Source organism: Dermatophagoides farinae, chromosome 10, assembly GCF_024713945.1.
Source record: "Dermatophagoides farinae isolate YC_2012a chromosome 10, ASM2471394v1, whole genome shotgun sequence".
Lineage (NCBI taxonomy): Eukaryota > Metazoa > Arthropoda > Arachnida > Sarcoptiformes > Pyroglyphidae > Dermatophagoides > Dermatophagoides farinae.
The window spans coordinates 608260-631713 of record NC_134686.1 but is presented as its reverse complement, the minus strand read 5'-3'; the positions used below and the strand labels follow the sequence as shown (position 1 = coordinate 631713).

Genomic DNA, 23454 nt, shown 5'->3' with positions numbered 1-23454 from the left:
ACAACAACAACAACGAAATGAAATGACATTCCATCATGTTAATGAACCAGCATCATCAATGACAAGTATAAATAGTTCACCAAATTTATTGCTTAAACATTCGAAACAAAAGAAAAATGAAAAAATTTTCGAAAATCTTTTATGGAATTTATCCGTAATTAAAACTGAATTGGATAATCTAAATCATTTGAAAAATGAATGCGAAAGTTATTTTAAACAGGTTTGTGTCGAAGACAGTTGCATATGGAAATTGAATTGAATTTTTTGTTTGTTGCTAAATTTGATCCAGATCCAAAGAATTGCCGAATCGTTGGAAAGAATTTTTGAACGTGAACATAAAATAATTTTACGTTCAAATTCCTATGTTGTACGTGAGATTAGTAATGCAAATAATTTCATTACAAATCAATCATCATCATCATCATCAGCATCCATTATTCATGAAGTTGAATCCAAACAATCATTAATATCGATGAACAACAACAATGATGGACAATTACGAGGTATATTGAAGAAAACAGCATCACCAATTGTGACGAAAAAAATTTATGGTAACAATAGTAATAACAATCCTGTTGACCATCAAAAAATATTTTGATAATTTCATTCAATTCAAGATCTCATCATCAATTTGAATTTTTTTTTGTGATTTTGTTACTTTGTGATATAATAATAATTTCATTGATGATTCTGTTTATAATATATGTATGCAGAAGCAGAAATTTTATTTTCAATACAAAAATTATCATTTTCATTCTATAATTTTTTTACCCTCATATATGAATAGTTCTCCAACAAATTACACATGTGCACACCTAAAAGGCACGTTTTTTCTATGAATAAAGTTCAGTTTTCTTCAGTTTTTTTCGTGGTCTAATCATCGGATTTCCTCTTTTTTTTGAATTTCGTGTGGCAAGTTTCAGCGAACAATAGATGGCGCCGCATTATTCTAATGAATTTTGAAATTTTCGAAAAAAAAATGCAATTCATCATCAATTTATTTCAGGTTATATATTCATCATCATTCATTATATATTTGAAAAGATTTACAATTTGATTTTTCTCAGACAACAACAACAACAAGAAAAAAATTACTGCTAAACTGTATGAAAAAAAAAATTGAATTCTATATATTCATCCACGCTTATTACGTGCGTAAATGTGTGATTCAGATTCTTATAATTCTTCATTTTCAGCCGGATCAGTTCGATCTTTATTGGTTTGTCGTTTACGTTTAGCTTTTTGTACATCATTTAGTTCCTCATCACCATCATCATTAACGTTATCGGCATTTTCCGAATAATTTCGCATCGCTGTTGATTTCAATTGCTGCTGCAATTCACCATTGTTAGCTGCATCAATGACTCTTGGTACAGCACCCATTGCTGTCATTGCTTTTTCAACGTCATCGACAATTTTTCTATTACCACTATTGCCGCCACCACTGGCTGAAAGATTATCAGATAAATTTGTTGAACGTTTTTGTTGATCATTTTTATTACCATTCGATTGTTGTTGTGGTTGTGGATTATTATTATCTGGATTATTATTACCGAAATGATTTTTCAATTTATAATGATAAATAGCCCAACAAGCTATTACCAACACTACAAGTAATGCCAATACAGCGATTCCATAAAAAGCCAAAGCCATCGATTGTTGTTGACCATCATCATCATGATGATGATCATAACCGAGCATTGTACCAATTCCTGAAGTTAAATTTTTCATGCCATCTGGTAGATCATTTTTGAAAAAATCTACAGTTTTATTCTGTAAATTTTGTTCAGCATCAATTACATTGTTAGCAATTTCAGTTAAATTATCTTTGAGATTTTTAAAAATTTCACCATCAATAGGAAATAATGATGATGATGGTGTTGTTGTTGATGAATTATTCGATTCCGTTTGATCATTATTAGTGGCCACCACGATTGTTGTTCCATTGATGATATCAAGATTTTCCAAAATGGCTGTCATTGTCGATGTGTTATCTATAGTTGCTGTCGTTGAGATTGTTGCTGCTGCTGCTGCTGTTGTTGTTGTCATTGTCGTTGTTTCAATCAAATTCGATATTGTCGATACATTTTTGGCCATCATCGAATCATCAATATTGAAAGTTGTTGTTGTTGTCTCTAAATTATTATTGGTGTCGGTGATCGATGTCGATAAAATCAAATCTAACAATGATGAAGTGGTGGTTGTGGTGATGGAATCCATTTTTGTAGTCGTAGCTGCTGCTGCTGCTGCCGTTTCAATCATTGATGGTTTAGCCGTTGCTAATAAACCATCAAGATTATTATAATCCAAACTTAATGGTGTTGTTGTAGTATGGATCATCATATCGATAATATTTGTATTATCAGTTGTTGTTATATATGGCATAATAATTATCGCGCAATGGAAAAGGTGTGTATTATTTAATCTGGAAAAAAAATTTGTTGTCTTTTTCTTTATCACAATGGATAAAAATAATGATTGATCCAAATAGGATAAAAATAAGGAAAAGCGTTTTTGTTGTTGTTGTTGTTGTGGTTGTTCAAAACAAAAAATCAACAATTTTTTTTTGTCATAAATAAATATTAACACGAGAAAAATTTTTTCTTCTTCTTTTTTTTAATTCATCACATCACATAATACACCTTGGTGATTATCGCACATTTATAAATGTTGTGTGTGTGTTCATTCCTCCAGCTCAAATCATGAATCATGTGTGTATTAACAGACATGAAAACAAAAATTAGATGATGATAAAGTTGATACACACAATAATAATAATCCATCCATTCAATTTAATACCAGAAAAAAATGTGCATCTGGTAAACGATAAACCAAAAAAAAAAAACATGGAAAGAAACTTTGTCTTTGAACATCAAGTCTATATTTATATACACATATCATATATTAATATAATATAATCGATACGTATTTGACTTGATGTCGGTGTTTGGTTTGGTTTTCCACAATTGTTCATCATCATCATCAATCAAAATAGACAAAAAAAAACACGATTAGATGAGAAAGGGGAAAAAAATTATTTTTTTATATATGTTGTAGACAATGTTTGTTTGTCATATTGAATGATGTCTACATATATATTTGTTGTTGTTTGATCAATGTGAGATTATTAAGATTCGGATGATCACGATTGTATTGCATCGAATGGCAAAAAAAATGGGGATTTTTTTTTAACATCCATCATTGGGTTGAAAAATTCTGATAAAAAAAAACTCCGCATTTATGTGCCGATTGATTTCTAAAAAAAAAAAATTCATTGCAAAGTGATGTTGTCACACACACACCCACACATGCTTATGAATTTCCAAAAAAAAAACAAACAAACAACAACGGAATTGTTTCAAACTTTTTCACCGTCAATGATGATGATGATTACATTACACATTACACATTACATTTCAATCAATGATTTCATCGATATCAATTTGTAGGAATAACAAAAAAAAAAAGAAAAAATTTAATTGAAAAAAATAAATGCATTTTCATTGTCATGTGTCTGTTCTCATTGGTTTCCATTAATCGATTGTTTTTCCATTCAATTGACAATGATTAGGACAAATTTTTTTTTTGTTTCTGTTTTCTGTTTTTCTCACCATCAATTTTTGAAATTAGGGACAAAACAAACAAACAAACAAATTGAGGTTGTCTGTCGATAAAAATAAAAAAAAATAAAATCAAACAAATCGATTGATAATTTTTTTTTCATTTCCAAATATTAATCCGTTCGTTGTACATATTTGTCCTCTTGTCGTCTTCTTTTTCTTTCATGAAAACAATGAATAAATCTCAATTTCAATTTTTTTTCTCTCTCTCTCGTTTCATATCGTTTTGTTCGTCGTTGTTGTTGTCAATGATGATGATGATGATGATAATATAATAACAATTTGATTCATATTAAATAGAACACAAATACAATCATGCATCATCATCATCATCTATATCTATACATCTATACATTGAATATAATCACGTTGATTAAATTGTAGTTCATCGATAATAATATAGAATGTACATTCGAATGATGATGATGATGATGATGATGATGATGATGAAGATCAATGATCAATAAATCGTATCATCATCATCATCGTCATCATCATACAATGATTCAATATTGCCATTTTCACCAACTGCCAAGTGCTTGAAATATGAATAAGAGATGAAAAATGTGAAAAACATGAGTACAAATAAATTGAACATAAATTGTATGCGTTCCAAATGTTTAATTAAATTATATATTTTCGCTTTCTCTCTCTCTATCCCTCTCTAGAGAGAGAGAAAGAGAAAGAGAGAGAGAGTGAGAAAGGATTCCAAGAATATTCTGTGTTTTTTTTCCTACCACCGATGATGATATAGATAGTGATAAAATCCATATATGAATGTTTGGAATTTATTTTTTTCATTTTGGATTTTTTTTTCGCTGTTCATTCTGTATGTGTGTGTGTGTTGAAAATTTAAGGAGAAAAAAATCAATAAGGATGGAAAACATGGCATTTACACACACACACACATTCGTTTCATCATTCAAAGTGATCGATTTGATTTTATTCGTCATAAAGTTTTGAAATTAGAATCAAATTTGATGCTTTTCTTTTGTTTTTTGTTTTTTTTTTGCATTCATTCATTTTCAGATTTTGACTTTTTTTTCTTCACTAAATGCAAAAACAATCATACACAACATCCTCATCGTCATATCAAGCCGGTGGTTGTTATACCTGTGTTTTTATAGAAACAAAACAAAAAAAAAACCAAAACAAAATAATCGATATTTACGCAACGTAATCGATCATATTTTCATGTCATTTTCATTTTCATCATTTTTTTTCATGCATATACACACACACAACCCGGGTTGGTAGCCGAAAATTTTTGGCTACAACAGCAGCAAGCCAACCAACGAAAATTTGAAAGTTTTATTTCTCGTAACCAATTGTAAAGATTGAAAACAAAACAAAAAAATAAAATAAAATTCATGTTTATAGTCAAAATTTTCTTCAAAATTTCACCATTTTTCATTATTCAAACAGATATAGAGAGAGAGAGAGAGAGAGAGAGAAAAATTGGATTTTTTTTCCTTCCACAATCCCCCCTCTCTCCTGTTCTCATGTATGTAAGTGTTGTTTTGAGTGTGAATAAAATAAAACCAATCGAATCATAACCATCATCAATCATCTTTTTATACAAAGTCCCTTCCCCCACATTCATTCATTCAGCTCCTCTCACATCGTATCCATCCATGAAAGATTCCATTTATTCTGCATTCGGTAGGTAAGAAATATTCTCTCTCTCTCTCTCTCTCTCTCTCTCTCTCTCTCTCTCTCTCTCTCTCTCTCTCTCTCTCTCTCTCTCTCTCTCTCTCTCTCTCTCTCTCTGTGTCTATTCTCATTTATATTCTACATTCAAATCCGTTATTTGTTTCACCGGAAAAAAAATTAATCAAAGAAAAACTTTTACATCAATTACACAAGTGCACAAATATCTCTCAGAAGAAAGAGAACAGAAAAAACTTAATTGATTCCATTATTTTCAACGAATAAAATGATCATTTTTTTTCTCTATTTAAATTTCAGAATTCCTTTTCTTCTCGGGAATGCCGCCATAGATTTGTCGTTGTTTGGATGGACTTTGTTGTTGTTGTTGTTCTATGTAAAAATATTTTCCATTGTTTTGTTTTCCATGAAAAGATTACAATAATAAATGATTCATGTGGGACTACATTCTATATGATGAGGAATTATTTTGACAAAATTGATTGGCCAATGTCGATTCTGAAATGGAGAAATGAAAATTTTTCATTTCTCAAAAATGAGATGGGCGAATAAGAGTGAAAGAGTGCGTGTGTGTGTGTGTATGTATGTGGGTGGGCGGGTAGGTAGGAGACAAACGAACCACAAGAATTTGCTCCCGAATGAAGAATTTTTTTTTCGTTTGCAATTCTAAAATGGGGAATAAAACAAATTTCATTAGAAGATAGAAAAGTTTTCTTTCAACAGAATTAGGGTTGTAGGGAAAAACTTTTCAAAAAAAAGCAAAAACAAAAAACTATTTGACAATTAAACCCAACATGATGATGATGATGATTTGGTGTGGCAATAAAGTTTTTACACACACACACACACCTTGGATTGTATTATATGCCCTGCTCTTGTATTTCGTCGTCGTTAAAAAAAAAATCTTCCGCTTCATTTATTCCGGTTTTTTTTTATTTTATAGTGATAAAATTGGAATTAATTAGCCCGAAAGCAATCATTTCATTTCATTTCACGATCATGATGAAAATGATCGTGATTGATTCAACGATAATGGCGACACTGTTAATGATGGTGGTGATTTTGGCTGCAAATGGCCATTATCAATTTTTAATAATGGCGTACGTATTGTTGGTGAACGTAATTGTAAATCTTTCATATTTAAATAATAAATAATGAAAAGAAATGCCGTTATGCTTAGTCCTATGAGAAAATCTATGAAAAGAAAAAACGAATGTGAGTGTGATGTGTATGAAGAGCAACAAAAAAAAAAGTTTTTAAAAAAAAAACTTACAAAATATTGTAAATGGTGTATCATATGTTGGTTGCTGATTTCTAGATGATTGATCTTTACGCGTCCATTTAGATGATCCAGATTCTTGTGATGAAAATATTTTACCATTTTTGATTGATGATGATAATGATGATGATGATGATTGTTGTGATTGTTGCTGATGCAATATTGATGGTATCGATGATCGATCCTCTTCCAATGTTATGTTTTCTTTTGATTGTATTTGATGTATATCCCCGTATATTGGTTCATCATCACCAATGTTAAAACCATTGCCATCACGATGATGATGATGATGATTAGATCTGACATTTGTATTGTGAAACAATAATGAATTCACAATATTGATAACAGTGAATAATAATAAAACAACGATGATGATAAGTATTTTGAATATTTTCATCATCATCATCATCATTTTTGTTAGGAATAAATTTTTTTTTTCACATGAAATAAAAAAAAACACCGAATATATATGTGGAAACACACAAGTACAATGTTGTTTAAAAGTAATGGGTGAATATTTTTCATTGAAATTCTAATTCATTTTTATGTGTGATGATGATAACAATGTATATTGTTGAAAATCGATAGATTCTAGAACATGAGAGAGTGGGTGTGTGTGTGTGTATTGGTGGGTGTTTTCCATTATTTGATTATTTTTGGAGTGAAGAAAAAAAATGGTAACAAAATAAGTATTTTGTTACCAAAGCTAAGCAAAGCAAAAAAAAAAAAAAAACACGGCAGCAGCAGCAGCAACAACAACAGATTTTCTTATTTTGTTGTTTCCTCTATTTGTTTGGTTTCAATTCCGATGAATGGTGATGATAACAAAAAGATAGAATCTTCATTTGAATTACAAAAAGAAAACGAAAGGAAACAAAATTCCACTAAATTCTTTTTCATGTTAAAGCCGAATTTTTTTTTGTTTTGTCTTGTTTTCGTTGTCACTGTGAAAACTACCTTGTGTGTGTTTTCTTTGTTGGCTTTTATCTAATCATGAAGATAAAAAAAATGAACATTATCAATGCTAAATGGTGATTGTCATTGGATAAATCCAGTGTGTGTGTGGGCAACGCAATGGAATTTTTTTTTTTTTTTTGATTTTGATGAAAAAGTGCAAGAAATTTATTGGAATAGGAGAAAAAAAAGAATGAAAAACATAATGAACCGGTGTGTGTGTGTGTGTGTGGTGATTGAAATCAAATAATTGTAGCCACCGCTGTATCGATTGTTTGATAAAATTCTTTCGATGCCATAATCATTAAGATGATGATGAAAATCAACGCCAATATCATACCGATTGCTGTGAATACATCTGAAATAGAAACATAAACAATAGTAACAACAACAACAAAAAAAAATTCTCATAACTTACTCATTATTGATCTCATATTAATGCCACCACCATATGGATGTTTTGATTGATCTGATATGGATCTTTGATGTATTTTAGCCGATGATTTTTCAAATGTATCAATAAATACATCTTTACGTATATTTCTAACATGACGATTATATTCATTCATAAATGATAATGTATCTTTATCTAATCTTAATCGTTTTGCAGCATAATCTAGATCCAAATTGTTGTTGTTGTTGTTGTCATTATTTTTCAACATAACTGGACATTCAGCATTTGAAAACATTATTATCATCATTATCGACACAAATGTGAACAATTTGAACATGATTCAATTGTGTTGTGTTGTGTTGTGTTTTGATGAACACAAATTCGAAAACAAAAACAAAAAAAACAAAAAAAAATCTTCCACTTTAAATCTATTAACAACTACATTTCAATGGTCATGATTTATGGAAAAAAAATTTCAATGTGAAATGAAATTTAATCTCACAACAATCATTCAATCATTCATTCATTTGTTTGTTTGTTTTAGCTACAAATAGCTCCATTTGATTGAATTTTGTTTTGATATGTTATCGAATTCAATGAATGAATGATTGAATCAATCAATCAATCAATCAATATATTAATATATATCGAATGATGATATGCAATCATCGTTTGCTTTCTAATAATGCAATTGATTAGATATATTTATTATGGCGATGATGGCGACATTGCTCTTTTGTTTTGTTTATGGTTATTTCTCTTGATAATTTTTTTTTCGTGTTTCATCAGCTTAAATCATTTGATTTGATCACCAATCGTCATCATCAATATTGAACACGATTGGATTTGGAGCAGCACACAAGGTGACTTTTCTTTCAATTTTTTTTACGATTCAAGTTTTTTTTATATTATTATTCGTTCGTCTTAAAGTTTTGTTTTTCTTCGTTTTTTTTTTATTTCTGATCGATAAAATAAAATAGCTTGAATATAATAATAATGGTAATCAAAACAATGGGTCCCTTGGGCGATGTTGTTATATTGGCCGGCAATACACATCCAGATTTAGCTGATGAAATTTGTCAACGATTAGATATACGACGTATGGAAGTGAATCTTTATCATGCTGGAAATCGTGAAACAATGCTACAGATAACATCATCTGTACGTTTTAAAGATTGTTACATCATACAAACGGCAACCGATACAAATTGTAATGATGCTATTATGGAATTATTATTGATGGGCTATACATGTCATACATCGGCATCAAAACATTTGGTCGGTGTTTTACCATATTTACCATATGGTAAACAGGCACGTCAACGTAAACGTGGTGCAATACCGGCAAGACTTTTGGCCAAAATGATTGGACGTGCCGGTTTTCGTCATATTATTACAGTGGATTTACAACATAAAGAGGTATTTTTTTTTTGTTTCTAAACAAATTCGGTGTAATTTATAAATAATGATGGATTTTTTTTTTTGTTTCAATTGGAAAAAAATATCTAGATTCAAGGATTTTTTGATATACCAGTGGAAAATCTACGTGCATCACCATTTTTAATTCAACATATCCAAGAAACATTGTTCACACAGCAGATTAATCGTTCTGATGTTGTAATTATTGCTGAACATACATCTGCAGTACGTAAAGCAACAGCATATGCTGAAAGATTGAAAGTAGATTTGGCCATTCTTCATGGTACTGATGATAAATTAGGCGACACAGATGAAGTGGATGGCCGTTCATCACCACCGCCAGTAAAAGAAATTGAATTTGTTCCCGGTGGTGATACATTACCAGTGCTGACATCATTTCGTCGTCGTCCACTTAAATTGGTTGGTGATGTTAGTGGAAAATTGGCCATAATGATTGAAAATATTATCGATGATGTTGAACATCCAATACGTGCAGCTAATTTTTTGAAAAATGAAGAAGGCGCACGACAAGTACATTTGGTCGGTACACATGCCCTATTATCGCCAGAAGCGGCAAAAAAATTGAATGAATCAGTGATCGATGAAATTGTTGTTACAAATACAAGTAAGTTTTTTTTTTACTCTGAATTGGATTGATTGATTGATTATCATATAATCGGATTGTCATTGTTTGTTGACAAATTTTTGTTTACACATTGTATCAATTCTCATTTTCTTTTCTCTATGCTCAATATAAATAGTTCCACATGAAATTCAATCAATGGAATGTCCAAAAATGAAAACAATTGATATTTCAATTTTGTTGACCGAAGCAATTCGTCGTATGCATAATAATGAATCATTATCATATCTATTCACTGATGTTAGTGTTGAAGATTAAACTTTAGTCGATCCAAGTAGCATCAACAAACAACAACACCACCACCACTACTACTATCACCAGCAACAAACCAGCATATCCTGCACATCATGTAGCAGCAAAAAAAAAAAAAAATGTCCTAAAGGTTTTTTTTCCTTGGTGTTTTTCTCAGGACAATTTGATTTTCTATCTTATATATTGAATTTAAGATGATGATGATGATGATAAATAAACCGCAAAAAAAAATTTTGATCAATTTTCAAGCAATGACAACGAGAAATTAATAAAAAAAAATTATTCCGTTTATAATCATGTTTCACATTATTTTATGATTTTGTTTTTTTTTCAATTTCAAAGTAGAAAAAAAAGAGAGAGAGTTGAGTAGAGTGATCTTAATTGAATTTGTGTAAATTTTTTTTTCGGTTGTTGATGTTGTTGTTGTTGTTGTTGTAGAGAGCACCATATCCGGACAGTAAAATGAAATTCAAAATGAAACGAAACGAAATAAAAAAAAAGTTTTCAATTTACCGGAAAAAATAGCTTTCAATCATTTTATTTCATTTTTTTTTTCGTTTGAAAAATTTTCATTCTTTACAAACAAATTCAAATTGAAATTGCAAAAGAATAATGTAAATGACACAGAAGAAAAAAAAGTATGCGTGTGTGTGTGTGTGTGTGTGTGACATTATTATCCATTCATCAATTGGTATATTATATATGAAAAAATGCAAAGAAAACATTATTATGTGTGTGTGTGTGTGTGTGTGTGTAAATTGATATTTTGTGCGTTTCAAATCTCCTTGTGTTTGTGTGTATGAAATGACATGATGTATTCAATTGATGGATGAATGACAAAAAAAGAAAAAACCATCATCACAAACAAACAAATAAAGATGGAACCAGAAAAAAAATGGAATGAAATGGAATAAAAATACAGAATTTTTTTTTGTTTTTTTGTAACACAGTGAAATTCTCTCTTGAATATTTCAAAATTGGAGAAAAAAAAATAGATAAAGAGAGATCAATAAATTCGATAAATTCTTTTTGCTCATCAAAAAAAAAAAAAAACAAAAAACAAAAAACAAAAACAAAAACAAAAACAAAAACAAAACATAAATTCATTTTCAATTTGTAATAATCAGTGTGTGTGTGATGCAAAAATTCAAAATCAACAGGAAAAAAAATATTGAGCTTTTTTTTTAATTGAGATTCTTAATGATAATGATGGTTGATGGATGAGAAACAAAATTCTTTTCCATAGTGTTCATGTGTGAAAGAATTGGGTAAAACAAAAATTTTCTACTGGGACATACTTGAAACATTTTGATTTTTTTTCTTTCAAAATGTAACTTTTTATTATTATTATTATTTGATATGTATCCCTTATTCTTGGATTTTTTTCTGTTTGCAAGAAAAAAAAATTGGGTTGGTGCAAAAAAAAAACTCAAATCGGCAAGTGTGTGTTTGAGTGAGTGAGTGAGTGAGTGTGAATTTCAGAGAGGGAATGAAAAAAAAAATGGAAATTGGTTTCATATAAATTGATTATTTTCAATCATTTTTTCACCAGAATAATAATTTTCGATAAATAGTGTTGTGTTGATGATGATGATGATTTGGTGATATGGTGATATGGTGAAATGGAATTTTTTTTAGAAATTAAAAAAAAAATGAAAGCGTGAAATCAGTGATGGAACACTGATGATAATGATTGTGTGTGTGTGTGTAATGGTTATGTGAGGTTGTTGTTATTGTAATCTTTTTTTTTATATTCATTGAAAATGATAAGGCCATCAAGTTTCTACTCATCGTCAATTGTTATTGTTGGTTGCATTGGTTTCGATGATGATGATGATGATGTTGATGATGATGGTCGTTGTTGTTGTTGTTGTTGTTGTTGTTGTTTCATATAATCATCATTTGATTCCATTGAATCTTGTTGTTGAATTTGTGCAGAACTAACAGATGTTGATGAACCAATAATAGTGGGTGGATCAATTAAAGAATTTCTTGCCGTTGAATCATTCGATTGATTGACAATGGTTCGCAGTTTAAACCAACGTATGGTTAATTTATGTAATTGTAATTGATTTACATTTATTTCTACTGAACCAATCGGTGTATTTGCATCGAATGTATGGCGACGACGTTGTTTCTCCCATACTGATACTAACAATGTACGACCATAAATAATTGAAGCATCATATTTTAATGTCTGACGATAATGTGGATCTTTACCGGACATGACATGTGTTTTTCGTTTATAAAGTTGACGACCACGATCAACTAAATATGTTTTTACATAGGTATCTGGTGAGAAAAAAAAATTTGTGCAAAACAAAACAACAAAAGAAAAATCAAAACCAAGAAATTATTAAACGAAGTAAAAAATATATCACATACCAGGTGGATGTGGTCCAAATGATGAATCCGGTAAACCACGTGCAGCACATACTTCAATCTCTAGAAATCCTTTTGTCATGATGAAACCTAGTTTAATTTCACCAACAACTTTCACTATTCGTTTTGGTGGTTCACTATGTTGATGTTGGTGTGTTGTTTGTCCATGCTGTACTGATGTTGAAATCATTGTTGATGATGAATGAAGAATTTCATCCGATGGTTGTGCATTACTACCAGGGCCGCCCATTACCATTTGCATGACAGTTTCAGCCGCCGATGGCATTAATCTACGTAGAAAACTTGGTCTTCGTTCCTGGCAACCAGGAATGGTTAGACCACCACCATTTTGTGAATTATCATCATCATAATCATCATGTAATGGAGTTGGTGGTGCAGTACTACCACCTGATGTTTCTACAGAAAATCTACTACCATGAATAGAATCAATTGCAAGTAGATTTAAATTTGCACCACCACCACCAATATTGCTTCCTACTTTTCCACCACCATTGGAAGTATTTTTCACTGCCAATGATAAAGAATTTGGAGCATTCAATGTATTTGTTGTTGTAGTTGCTTTATTGGCTGTCTCTTCATTATTATCATTATTATTGATACCTAAAATTTTTCCTTGTAATTTTTGTGGACTATTACGATCTTTATTTTCCAATGAATCCAATGTATAACTACTATCTTTAAGTAGATTATCAAAATCTTCATCATCATCAGATGTATCATCGGCTATTTCAGATTCTTGATCACTATCTTGATCAATTTCAATTGAATCATCATTCATTGTATTCGATATACGAGCACTTGCATTTGAACTATTTTGTTCCAAAAGATATTGATATGAATCAGTGTTACCCAATTTACTATAACCACCAGGGATGGAAAGCTGATTTTTTGATCCTAAAAAAATGCATATACATCAATGTCGATGTTTTGCATTCGGATGAAATTTGAAAAAAAATTGTCCCATTTTAATATGAATTTATATTTATGCATCCATTATGAGGCATTAGATATTACCTTGATCCACGTGAACTAATGCTGAAGAACTTTTTCTACGCATGGCCAATGATTGTTGATCAGCAGCAGTGGACAAATGTTGAGAATTATTGTTATTGGTTTGCATCCTACCGTTGATTGTTCCGGCAGAAATATATCCACCAGCAACAACATTAGTACCACCACCATGACCTCCAGGATAAAGATTTCCAATTGAATGACGATTTTGCGCCAAACGAAGAGAACCAGTAAATGGACCAATTGAATTTCCACGGCTACTAGCAACACCACCGCCGCCTGATTGGCTTGTATAAGATTCATCTAAAGAATGGCGTCCAGTACTACTTGCTGCTGAACTAACCGTACTAGAAGCACGTGATGTTGGCGAAGATCGATATCGAGTAAACCAATTTGATACTGGCGGTGGCGTTGGTGATGCTTTCATTCTTGGACTTGTTCTTGCCGAACGGCTACCCATCGGTTGTAAATGGCTCGGAAATATTGGGAAATCACCTTGATCAGAACGATTGGAATTACGACGTGAACCAGGTGTCGATCGTGAAGTCATCATCATCATTGCAGCTGCTGACAACATTTGATCCGGAAGCAGCTGTCCATTTTGGCCTGATTGAAGAATTGAGAAAATAAAGAAGATTTAGAATATAGGAAATGAAAATATTTTAAAAATAATTCGCACCGGAACCAGAACGAGAACCAAGATGGTCCATTGATGGAGCTTTATGAAAAAATACTGTTGGCGTCATGGATGAATTGGAAGTTGTAGTTGAAATAGCAGCAGATAACATTGAGGCTTGATTGGATGGATTCATCAATGATTGTTGGCTAATACTAATGTTTGGTTGATTGAGCAATGGAATTGATGGTTGTATTGGTTGTGGTCCGGTATTAGTGGCGATAGTAATGGCAGCTATCGATGGAATCTGTTGAATCGATTGAGGAATGTTGATATCAGTATTGCTTGGAATCAATGGCCACCATTCAGATATTTGCATCAACAATGCACTTCTAAGTGGAATTCTTGTCGATGCTAATTGATGATCAATTATGGATGATTGTGGTACTGAGCCACCACTAATGGTTATCCGTGGTGGTTTTCCACCCATTCCTCCACCAGTACCTGGTATATAAGTAGCTGGATTCGTACACCAGATGCTTAAATCTAGGGTGATTTTTTCAATCTGTAAATTTCAAAAAAAAATCAAGAAAAAAAATATTTCGATTAAGATTTTTGTGAAACACAGAAAAACAAGCTTATCATCAACTAACCCGTTCAAGTGGAAATTGATGATAGATTAATGTTTCATTCCAATCGAACGAACGACTAAGCTCGGTTTGACATATTTTGAATCCCCTAGGTTATAAAAGTAAGAATAATGATAATAAAGATTCAACATCCAGTAGACATAAAACCATAATATAATATATTGCAAACTTACATTTCTGGTAAAAGACGTAGTTGAGCATATGCTTCTAAGCCAAGATTTTGGCCATAAATTGGATGTCGTTCTAAACCTTTCGCCTGAATGATCATAACCGATAATTGACGAATATTAGCATCAATTGTGACTTGTAAAAAGATTTGTGCATCGGTCAATAAAGCAGCAGCACAATTCGACATTGATGATGCAGAAGAATTTGTTGTACTTGATGAACCAGATTGATGTGCATTTGCTGCTGCTGCTGTAGGAATCTGTGGTAAACGTCTTCTTAATAATGTAGATCCTTGTTGTTGTTGTTGTTGTTGCTGAAGTGTTGTTGTTGATGTCATTGTTGTTGCCGAAATCGATGATGAAATTGATGATATTGATCCACCATCCAGACTTCCGGTCGATATAACAGCTGCTGCTGAGCTTGGACGTGCAGAAACTGCTGTATTGACTGATGATGTAGCACTACCATTTGTACCACTAGTTTGTGATTCATTTAATGCCGGTGTTGATTGCTTCGAATTCACCATACTATGTCGTCTATGTTTAGTCGGATGATCATTACGAGTCATTGATTCGACAATTAATTCCACTTGATCACCGGCAGTAGCCATTATATGTGCAACTTGCTCATGGCTACAATTCACTAAAGATTTTCCGTTCCATTCCAGGATTTTATCACCCGATTTTAATGATTGCCTATCAGCTTGGCCACCCGGTTTTATCCAAGTAATATATGCATACAACATTCCATCTAGTTCACATAATTTTCCACCGGTAATTGCCAATGAAAATCCTCCCGTTCGAATTGATTGATCGGATTTATCACGCTGTAAAATGGCACGTTCATAATGAGTTGTTATTGATGCAGCACGAGATAATTGATAACGCATTCGTTGTTGCAGAGTAGTAGCTGTTGGCACCTGTATAATACTTGGCCCTGGATGTGGGGTTGATTTTCCGGCTATAGCACTACTACTACTTGGAGTTTCGGTTATATTTTTTACATTTTCAGTCGACATTTGATTGGTTGGCGTTTTTGTTGATGCAGTCGATAATTGCATGTGACTAGCAGACAGATCACCACATTCATTAATTACAATACGTATAGGATCCGCCCCGGATTCTGGAGCGGAAGCACGTCTTGGTTGATCGGCAGGAATATCCAACGAATGTTGTGATCCTTTACGAGATTGTGGTAAATCTAACATTGAACTGCCACCACCGACAACAGGAATCTTTGGCAAAGCTCTACCTGTCGATCCACGTCTTAAATAGCAATCTTTAGTAGATAAAAATGATCCACCACCTGCACCACTAGATCCGATCCCATCTTCACCTATCATCACCGATGGTATACCACTGCCTCGATATCCCAGAGAATATCCAGGTAAACAAAGCATATCAGAATCAGCTGATTCTCTTGGAGATCGTGAATAATCCGATGATGGTGTTAAACTATCTTGTGGAGGGCTATATCTAAATAATTTTAGTTTATCTCTTGTCTAAAACAATTCATGTTTCACAACACTTACTTGAATCCATCAGAATAATCGGAGCTTTCCGAGCTTAATTGTTTTCGAATACCAGGTGTAGTGTAAAAATTTTCCGGCGCTCCAATTGGTGCTGTAGAACCAACTAGTTGACCACGTGATAAACTTCGAGCTTTATTCGTTAAACGCCACCAATGAGTTGCCGTAATGGTTCCAGGTGGTGGTGTTACTTTAGATCCATTTCCATTTCCACTAACCGATATGATTTTAGGCATAACCAAAGGAACTTTTGCTTGCTTTGTTTGACATTGTTGATAAGAAACACCGTAAGATGGTACTGTTGAAGCATCTGAATTCGATGTTCCTGAAGCTAAACTAAATGTTAGATTTTGTTGATGAACAATAGTTGATGGATCAATAGTGGTTTGAGGTTCATCTAATGATGTAATAGTGATGGGTGGCGTACTTGAATATAGGGAATTTTCATTTTCTTTATCATTATGCACCATACTACCCATTAAAAGATCATCATCAGAATTATATTGAATTTTATGATGATGTGCTAATGCTTGATGATGTCGCATTTTCTTTTTCAATTTTTTCGAATTCATTGTTGTCATTCCTTGTTGTTGTTGTTGTTTCAACATTAATTGTTCAGCTGGCATCGATTGTAATGTTCCATAATGGACATTATTGGCACCATTATTCGTCATTTGAACATCAATATTTTCAATGTTTTTATCATTCTCTTGATCATCATCATCATTTTTAAGCATAACATCATCATCTTCATCATCATCGTCATCATCATCATCATTACCATTCCATAATTCTTCATCATCAGAAAGGGAATATACTCGATTTGATCGAGAAGTTTGTTCTGGTTGTAGATTCGATGATGATGTTTTTTGATGATGTGGATGATTTACATTAAATTTTGGCTCTGGGTTAATGTTTGTTTTCAATAGTGTGGATGAACTACGATTTAGATCTAATGAACTTTGACGATTTTGTCCCTGTTGACCGAATTGTTCTATGGCTGAATTTGGACGTTGATTTTCTTGCCAAGATAATTTACGCTGGACAAAAAAATTTGATAAACAACATGATGAACAAAAAAAAAAACTTTGAATCAATCAAATCAATCATACCTTTGTATTGAAAGCATTTGGTGTGGCAGATAAAAATTGTTGACCACTTGTTGTTGTTGCTGTGGTTCCTGTTGAAGATAAATTGTTCATTGAAGATGTCATACCAGCTGTTGCTGTGGATGGAGCATCCAATGATGATTGTTGGCGTTTAGATGTTGCTGTTGTTGTTGTTGTTGTTGTTAAAAAGGGTTCATATGATCCAGCAGCTGCCGCAATGGAAGAAGTAGTTGAAGTTTGTCCACTTGTTGTTACCAACACTAAATGTGAACCACGACGTCTACAAAAGCTACACATCCAATACTTTTATAGAAAATTGTAGAATAATTTTGGAAATTTTTATTAAAAAAAAAAAAAAATATTTTGATTTGTCACAAACCTTGGATTCTTCTCTAGAAGAATATGAAGAACAATCATCACAGACCAGTTCTTGGCAATTGGAACATCGATGTGATGTTTCATTTTTCATTATCACTTTTCGACATATACGACAGAAACCGGTAGCATCGGCCGATAAAATTGCCGATGAACGGCGACGATGTACGGCAGCAGCAACTGGATCCAATAAATTTGTTGATAAATGTGAAACATCACCAGGTGCAGCACTACCTTGACTACCTAATAAACCTGATGAAACTGTTGGCTGTATATTTGGCATTGTACCTGTACCCGTAGGCGTTTCAACAATTATCTCGGTTCCGGACATATTTTTGGCAAAACTATTTAGAGCAAAAAAAAATTTTGCTGATTGATTATCTGGAATATTTTTCATTTGCTTACTTTTTCAATGCAATTTCTTTGAATTCTTCTTCTTTTTGCCAAACTTTTTGTAAAATTTGCCGTTCTTCTTCCGTTAAATGAGCAGTCAATTGTTCATTGGTTAATGAACTTGATTGTGATGAATGTATCATGGCTAGCATTGGTGCTCGCTGATATCCAGTTGACGACGAAACAGGCGTACCTGCCGTTGTAGGTTGTTGTTGTTGTTGTTGAACACTTGTGGATGAAATTGAACCATTTCGAGATTTCGATGCAAAATCCATTGTATCTTGAAGGGAAGAAGAAGAATTGTCCGTACCAGATGTACTGGAATTTTGATTTGAAAAATTATTAACTAATTGTTGTGATTGTTGTGATTGTGGTTGTTGTTGTTGTTGTTGCTGCTGCTGTTGTTGTTGTTGTTGTTGAAATGTTGAAGCAACTTTGGCTCGAATTTTTGAAAATAATGGTCCCGATATCGGTGATGAAGACAAATAAGTATTTGCAGAATTATTACTACTAAGGCCACTAGCTGTTGTCGATACAAATGGACGTTGTTGATCTGTATTCTGTATGGATGTCTGATATCCAGGCGCACCAATCATTGTTGATACAGTCGATACAGAAGTCATCGATCCAGTTGGTGATGTTGTTGTCTGTAATGATGATGAAGAATTAGGCACCAATGGTGATATTGTATTTGCAATCGTTGACGTTGCCGTTGTTGTTAATGATGATGATGATGATGATGATAAATATGTAGATGAATTATTCATCATTATTATTGGAGAATTCGTCATATTTGAATGGCCATGATCAATTATGTTACCAGTATTTGTTTGACCAAAGGAAGCACTACTACTATTATTTGATGATGATGATAATAAACCTGTATTATTATTATTTATATTATTTGAAGCACCAGTTATGGCAGAAAAAAGATATTTTGTTGGACTTTGAGCCGTTGAATTCTGTGTATTATTGTTATTATTGGAAGCTGTTGTACCAGTGCTTGAATTTCTTTGTTGTTGTTGTTGTTGAAGACTTTTTTGATATTGTTCAAAACTCTGATCAATACTATCGCCACTATTTTGATTGATTGGTGATGCTTTATTTACAAACTTGAAGAAAAAAAAAGAAAAACAAAACAAAATTGAAATAAATTGCAGCAACATTTATCACAGGGTGGTTGGCAACTACTGATTTAGCACCAGCAGCATCAGCATCAGCTGTTCTCATTGTCTTTGTATAATAAATACGTTATATAATGGAAACTTTGTATTTTCGTGTGTGTGTGTGTGTGTCTGTTTTTTTTCCAAGTGTAACATTTTTTAAATAATGGAAGAGTAAAACAAAACAAAACAAAAAAACTCATCTCACGTGTGTATGACATCATCATCATTATTAACTATCATCATCAACATCAACATCAACATTAAGTCCCAAGAAACCAAATTCATCAACTAAATGGAATATAATAAGTGAAACATAAAAGTGTTTAGAGTGAATAGAAAATCCTTGCTCATTCAAAAATCTAACGTAAGTGAATTATTTTTCATTCAACATTTTTTTTCCACTTGCATGTTGGATTTTATAATTGATTGATAGTTGATCATCATTAACCATTATAAATAGATCCAGATTCACACACACACACACCCACACACTACAAAACAGATTGATTGATTGATAAATTTTGACCTTTTTTTTGCTAAACGACAAAGAAGAAGAATCCATCTGATTCTGATCATCCATGATTATATATGGTTGCATTGCATTTATTTACATGGAATTTTTTTTTTTTTTTTTTTTTGGCTTTTACCATTAGTCATAGCATCATCTTCATCATCATCATCATCAAAAGTTATTGTAATTTCAATAATTTGTAACTGCTAAAAATGTTTGTTTGTGTGTGTACATTCATTCGTTAATGGTGGAGGAGTGCGTTAATTATGATTCGCACATTGCATAAAAATAAATGTGTGTTTGTGTCTGTTGATGTGAATGACAGAATAAAAAGAAAAAGAAATGGAAAAACATGAAGAGAAATGAAACCATCATTATGATGATGAAAAATTCTCTCGAGTATTCATTTTATTTTTTTTTTTACTTTTTTTTCATTCAAGAATAGTAGATTCTTTTTTATTCTCACTCACTATAGTAGTTGTTTTTTGTGCGAGAGTAAATGAATTTACACATCAACATCAACATTATTATCATCATCAAGAATGGAATGAAATGAAATGAAAAAAAATAAAATGAATACATTAATGTGGCTTAATCATTTTGAATTGGCTGATATTTTTTTGGTGGTGGGGAGGGTGGTAGCTGATTCTTTTAGTCCATAGTAACCCAAAAGTAGTAGCGGAATGGGTTTTGCAGGTATTCTGATGATGATTTGGACGTCATTTGTATGTTTTTTTTATAGCTTAAGTTTTGCAAAATTATTGCCGAGTAAAAAAGACTAGAAAAGCCTCTTTTGAGATATTAAAAAAAAAATCCCATTTTTCCTCTGATTTCAGAATTTTTTTTTTGATTAAATCAAAAAAATCAAAATCTCTAGATGATTATGATGTCATAGTATAAAAGTTTGTCAGACATTTATAGATCATTTCCAAAAAATAAAAAAAAAATTACCCACACTTGCACAGGAAATAGGAAGAAGAAGAAAAACGAAAATGGAAAAACTTTAAAAATAGAACAGGTTTTCGTTTTCTTTTTTTTCTTTTTTCCTTTCCGAAAAAATTATTGTTACCATTTACTGTTTCCCATGGGCATTGGATTTTTTTTTCGATTTCAATCATCACAGTGTAATATTTGTGAATATTGGTGACATTTTTTGTTTCATAAATCTATTTGGTCCGTTTTTTTGGGGGCGGGGGGGTTGGTTTCAAAAATTTTTCATTTCTATGAAAAAATTCTTTTCGTTTTTTTCTATCCCATTGTTCTATTTGAATTTATCAAATTTGAACGATAATGATGATAAAGATGATGTGTGCTTATCACAAAATGTGTGTATGTGTGTGTGAATTTTTCATTTTTCATTTTTTGTTTCACTTTTAAAAATTCAAATTAAAATATTGAATAATGAGTGAAAATCATTTGAATGAATGAATTGCCCCACAAAAAAAATCAAACAAAACAAAACACAGAAAAAAAACTCATTATCTAACTTGGACTTTTTATTATCGGAAAAAATTTTGGAATTCATTTTTTTTTGTTCCTATTCATTCATTTATTCATTGGAATTTTGTTGGCGTTTTCGATCATCTAAATACTCGTTTTTTTTGTGTGTGTGTGCATTCAAAGCAAAAAAAAAGAAAAAGTTCAAGTCGCACACATGAAAAATTTTTTTCTTCTTCTTTTCCACTTGAAAAATTTTTTGATTTCCAAGAATTCCCATTTTTGCATTTTATTTTATTTTTATTTTTTTTGCTGGCTTGCTTGCTTGCCCGTTATAAAAACACCTAGACATAATGATGATTATAGTATTTCGAGTGTTTTTTAACAAGAAATAACATTCTTAAGAAAGGTTTGTTTGTATAGAACCAAAAAAAAAAAAAAACGAATTTGTGATTTTTTTTTCTCCTTGTTCAATCGATTTCGATTTTTTCATTTCATTTCATTTCATTTCATTTTTTTTTTTGTTGTCGATATTTACCTTTTTCATGAATGAAACAACAGTGGAAGATATACCTGCAGCTGTGGTGCTTGAATTATTATTGGCACTAGCACCGGAACTATTGCTTGTTGTTGATGATGCAGAAGAATTTGTACCGGAACTGCCACTAGTACCGGTACTATTTAATAATGTTCCTGTTGAACTTAGACCACTAGTTATTGGTGATGAACGAACACTTGTAAATGACATTGAACCAGGTACAATTGATTTACGATGTGAATTGAATGAATGTTTATTACCAGTTGCAGCAGCAACAGCTACAGCTGCTGCTGCTTTAAAACGGCTTGTTGAATTTGATCGTGATCTGATTGGCGATGATCCACAACTAACTGAAGCTCGTTTTGTACTACCAGTAGTATTAGTACTAGTTGAACCAACTGATAATCCATATCGTGATGCCAACATCGATGATGTCATTGTTGATGAACCGGCACCAGGCCTCAACGATTGTCGATGATGGCTCAAATAACGATGATGTGGATCCATTTGATTCTAATGATTGGATTTTTTTTCTTTTATTTTAAGAAATAATTTATTTGAGTTGAGCGACTACATTTAAATATGAATTTTTTTTTGTTTGTTTGTTTGTTTTTGTTTTTTGATTTCATCTAAATCAATCAATCAATGTGATATTGATTCATGATGATGAATCTATTTTTTTTATTGCCAAGTTTCGGTTCCATAATTAAATCTAGAGAGAAAGAGAAAATTAAAAGAGAAAAATTAATTAAATCTGATTCTGCATAGAATGTTCTATATTTTTTTTATGTCAGGCACTCGCGAGAAATTCGAGTATGTGTGCATATATATAAATAATTCTGCCATTTACTTTCTTGATTTGTAGAATTGGTTGGTATACAACCGCCTACGAGTCAAATATTTTTTTTTTTTGGGCACTTTATATCTCATTTTTTTCAAGAATAATAATAAAAAAAAATGAATGAAAAACCTGCCTGAAGATGATAGAATTTCATGGAACAAGTAGAAAAAGTAGAAAAAGTTACCATAAATGTTTGAAAACACTCGAAAAAAAACAAACATTTTTTTTCGTTTTCAAGTTTATTTACGATTCTTTTGCATTTTTTTTTCATTCTTTGTGTGGATTTTCCATCATTGTTTGAATTCTATTGTTCAAACATTGAAAAACGAGTGAAATTTGCTTTTTTTCCCATATCAAATTGAAATTTCAAGTTTTCTTCACTTTTCCACTTTCTCTCCGTGCGTTTTTGTGTGTAAATTGATATTTGATTTTCATTCTTTTTATGATTATTTTTTTTTGTTGTTGTTGAAGATTTTTGG

The 23454-nt window shown here is 31.7% G+C and overlaps 5 protein-coding genes across 6 annotated transcripts; 2 read left to right on the top strand and 3 right to left on the bottom strand.

The window, feature by feature from the left end:
- The first annotated feature begins 22 nt into the window (after positions 1-22).
- LOC142597862 (uncharacterized) lies at positions 23-860 on the top strand. The gene is made up of 2 exons (XM_075734865.1): positions 23-220; positions 290-860. Exons 1-2 carry the CDS (start codon positions 23-25, stop codon positions 596-598), a joined length of 507 nt encoding a protein of 168 aa, XP_075590980.1. The 3' UTR covers positions 599-860.
- Positions 861-980: 120 nt separating this feature from the next.
- Positions 981-3468, bottom strand: LOC124489831 (uncharacterized). Its single transcript, XM_047052226.2, has one exon. The coding sequence runs from the start codon at positions 2383-2385 to the stop codon at positions 1177-1179; it is 1209 nt and encodes a 402-aa protein (XP_046908182.2). The 5' UTR covers positions 2386-3468; the 3' UTR covers positions 981-1176.
- Positions 3469-6199: 2731 nt separating this feature from the next.
- LOC142597861 (uncharacterized) lies at positions 6200-7691 on the bottom strand. The gene is made up of 2 exons (XM_075734864.1): positions 6562-7691; positions 6200-6482 (listed from the first exon to the last, which is right to left on the bottom strand). The coding sequence occupies exons 1-2, from the start codon at positions 6977-6979 to the stop codon at positions 6286-6288; spliced, it is 615 nt and encodes a 204-aa protein (XP_075590979.1). The 5' UTR covers positions 6980-7691; the 3' UTR covers positions 6200-6285.
- A 693-nt stretch (positions 7692-8384) lies between these two features.
- On the top strand, positions 8385-10523 carry LOC124490826 (phosphoribosyl pyrophosphate synthase-associated protein 2). 2 transcript variants are annotated; one of them, XM_047053381.2, is made up of 4 exons: positions 8385-8778; positions 8896-9334; positions 9425-9959; positions 10096-10523. In XM_047053381.2, the coding sequence occupies exons 2-4, from the start codon at positions 8912-8914 to the stop codon at positions 10233-10235; spliced, it is 1098 nt and encodes a 365-aa protein (XP_046909337.1). In that variant the 5' UTR covers positions 8385-8778; positions 8896-8911; the 3' UTR covers positions 10236-10523. The 2 variants fall into 2 exon arrangements, with proteins under 2 accessions (XP_046909337.1, XP_075590978.1); XM_075734863.1 differs by having other exon boundaries at positions 8693-8778; positions 8846-9334.
- Positions 10524-11993: 1470 nt separating this feature from the next.
- On the bottom strand, positions 11994-22804 carry LOC124490922 (uncharacterized). Its single transcript, XM_047053505.2, has 11 exons — positions 22135-22804; positions 18495-19594; positions 18094-18433; positions 17718-18017; positions 16609-17645; positions 15083-16552; positions 14913-14997; positions 14323-14824; positions 13647-14249; positions 12615-13526; positions 11994-12521 (listed from the first exon to the last, which is right to left on the bottom strand). Exons 1-11 carry the CDS (start codon positions 22639-22641, stop codon positions 12013-12015), a joined length of 7365 nt encoding a protein of 2454 aa, XP_046909461.2. The 5' UTR covers positions 22642-22804; the 3' UTR covers positions 11994-12012.
- Positions 22805-23454: the final 650 nt, after the last annotated feature.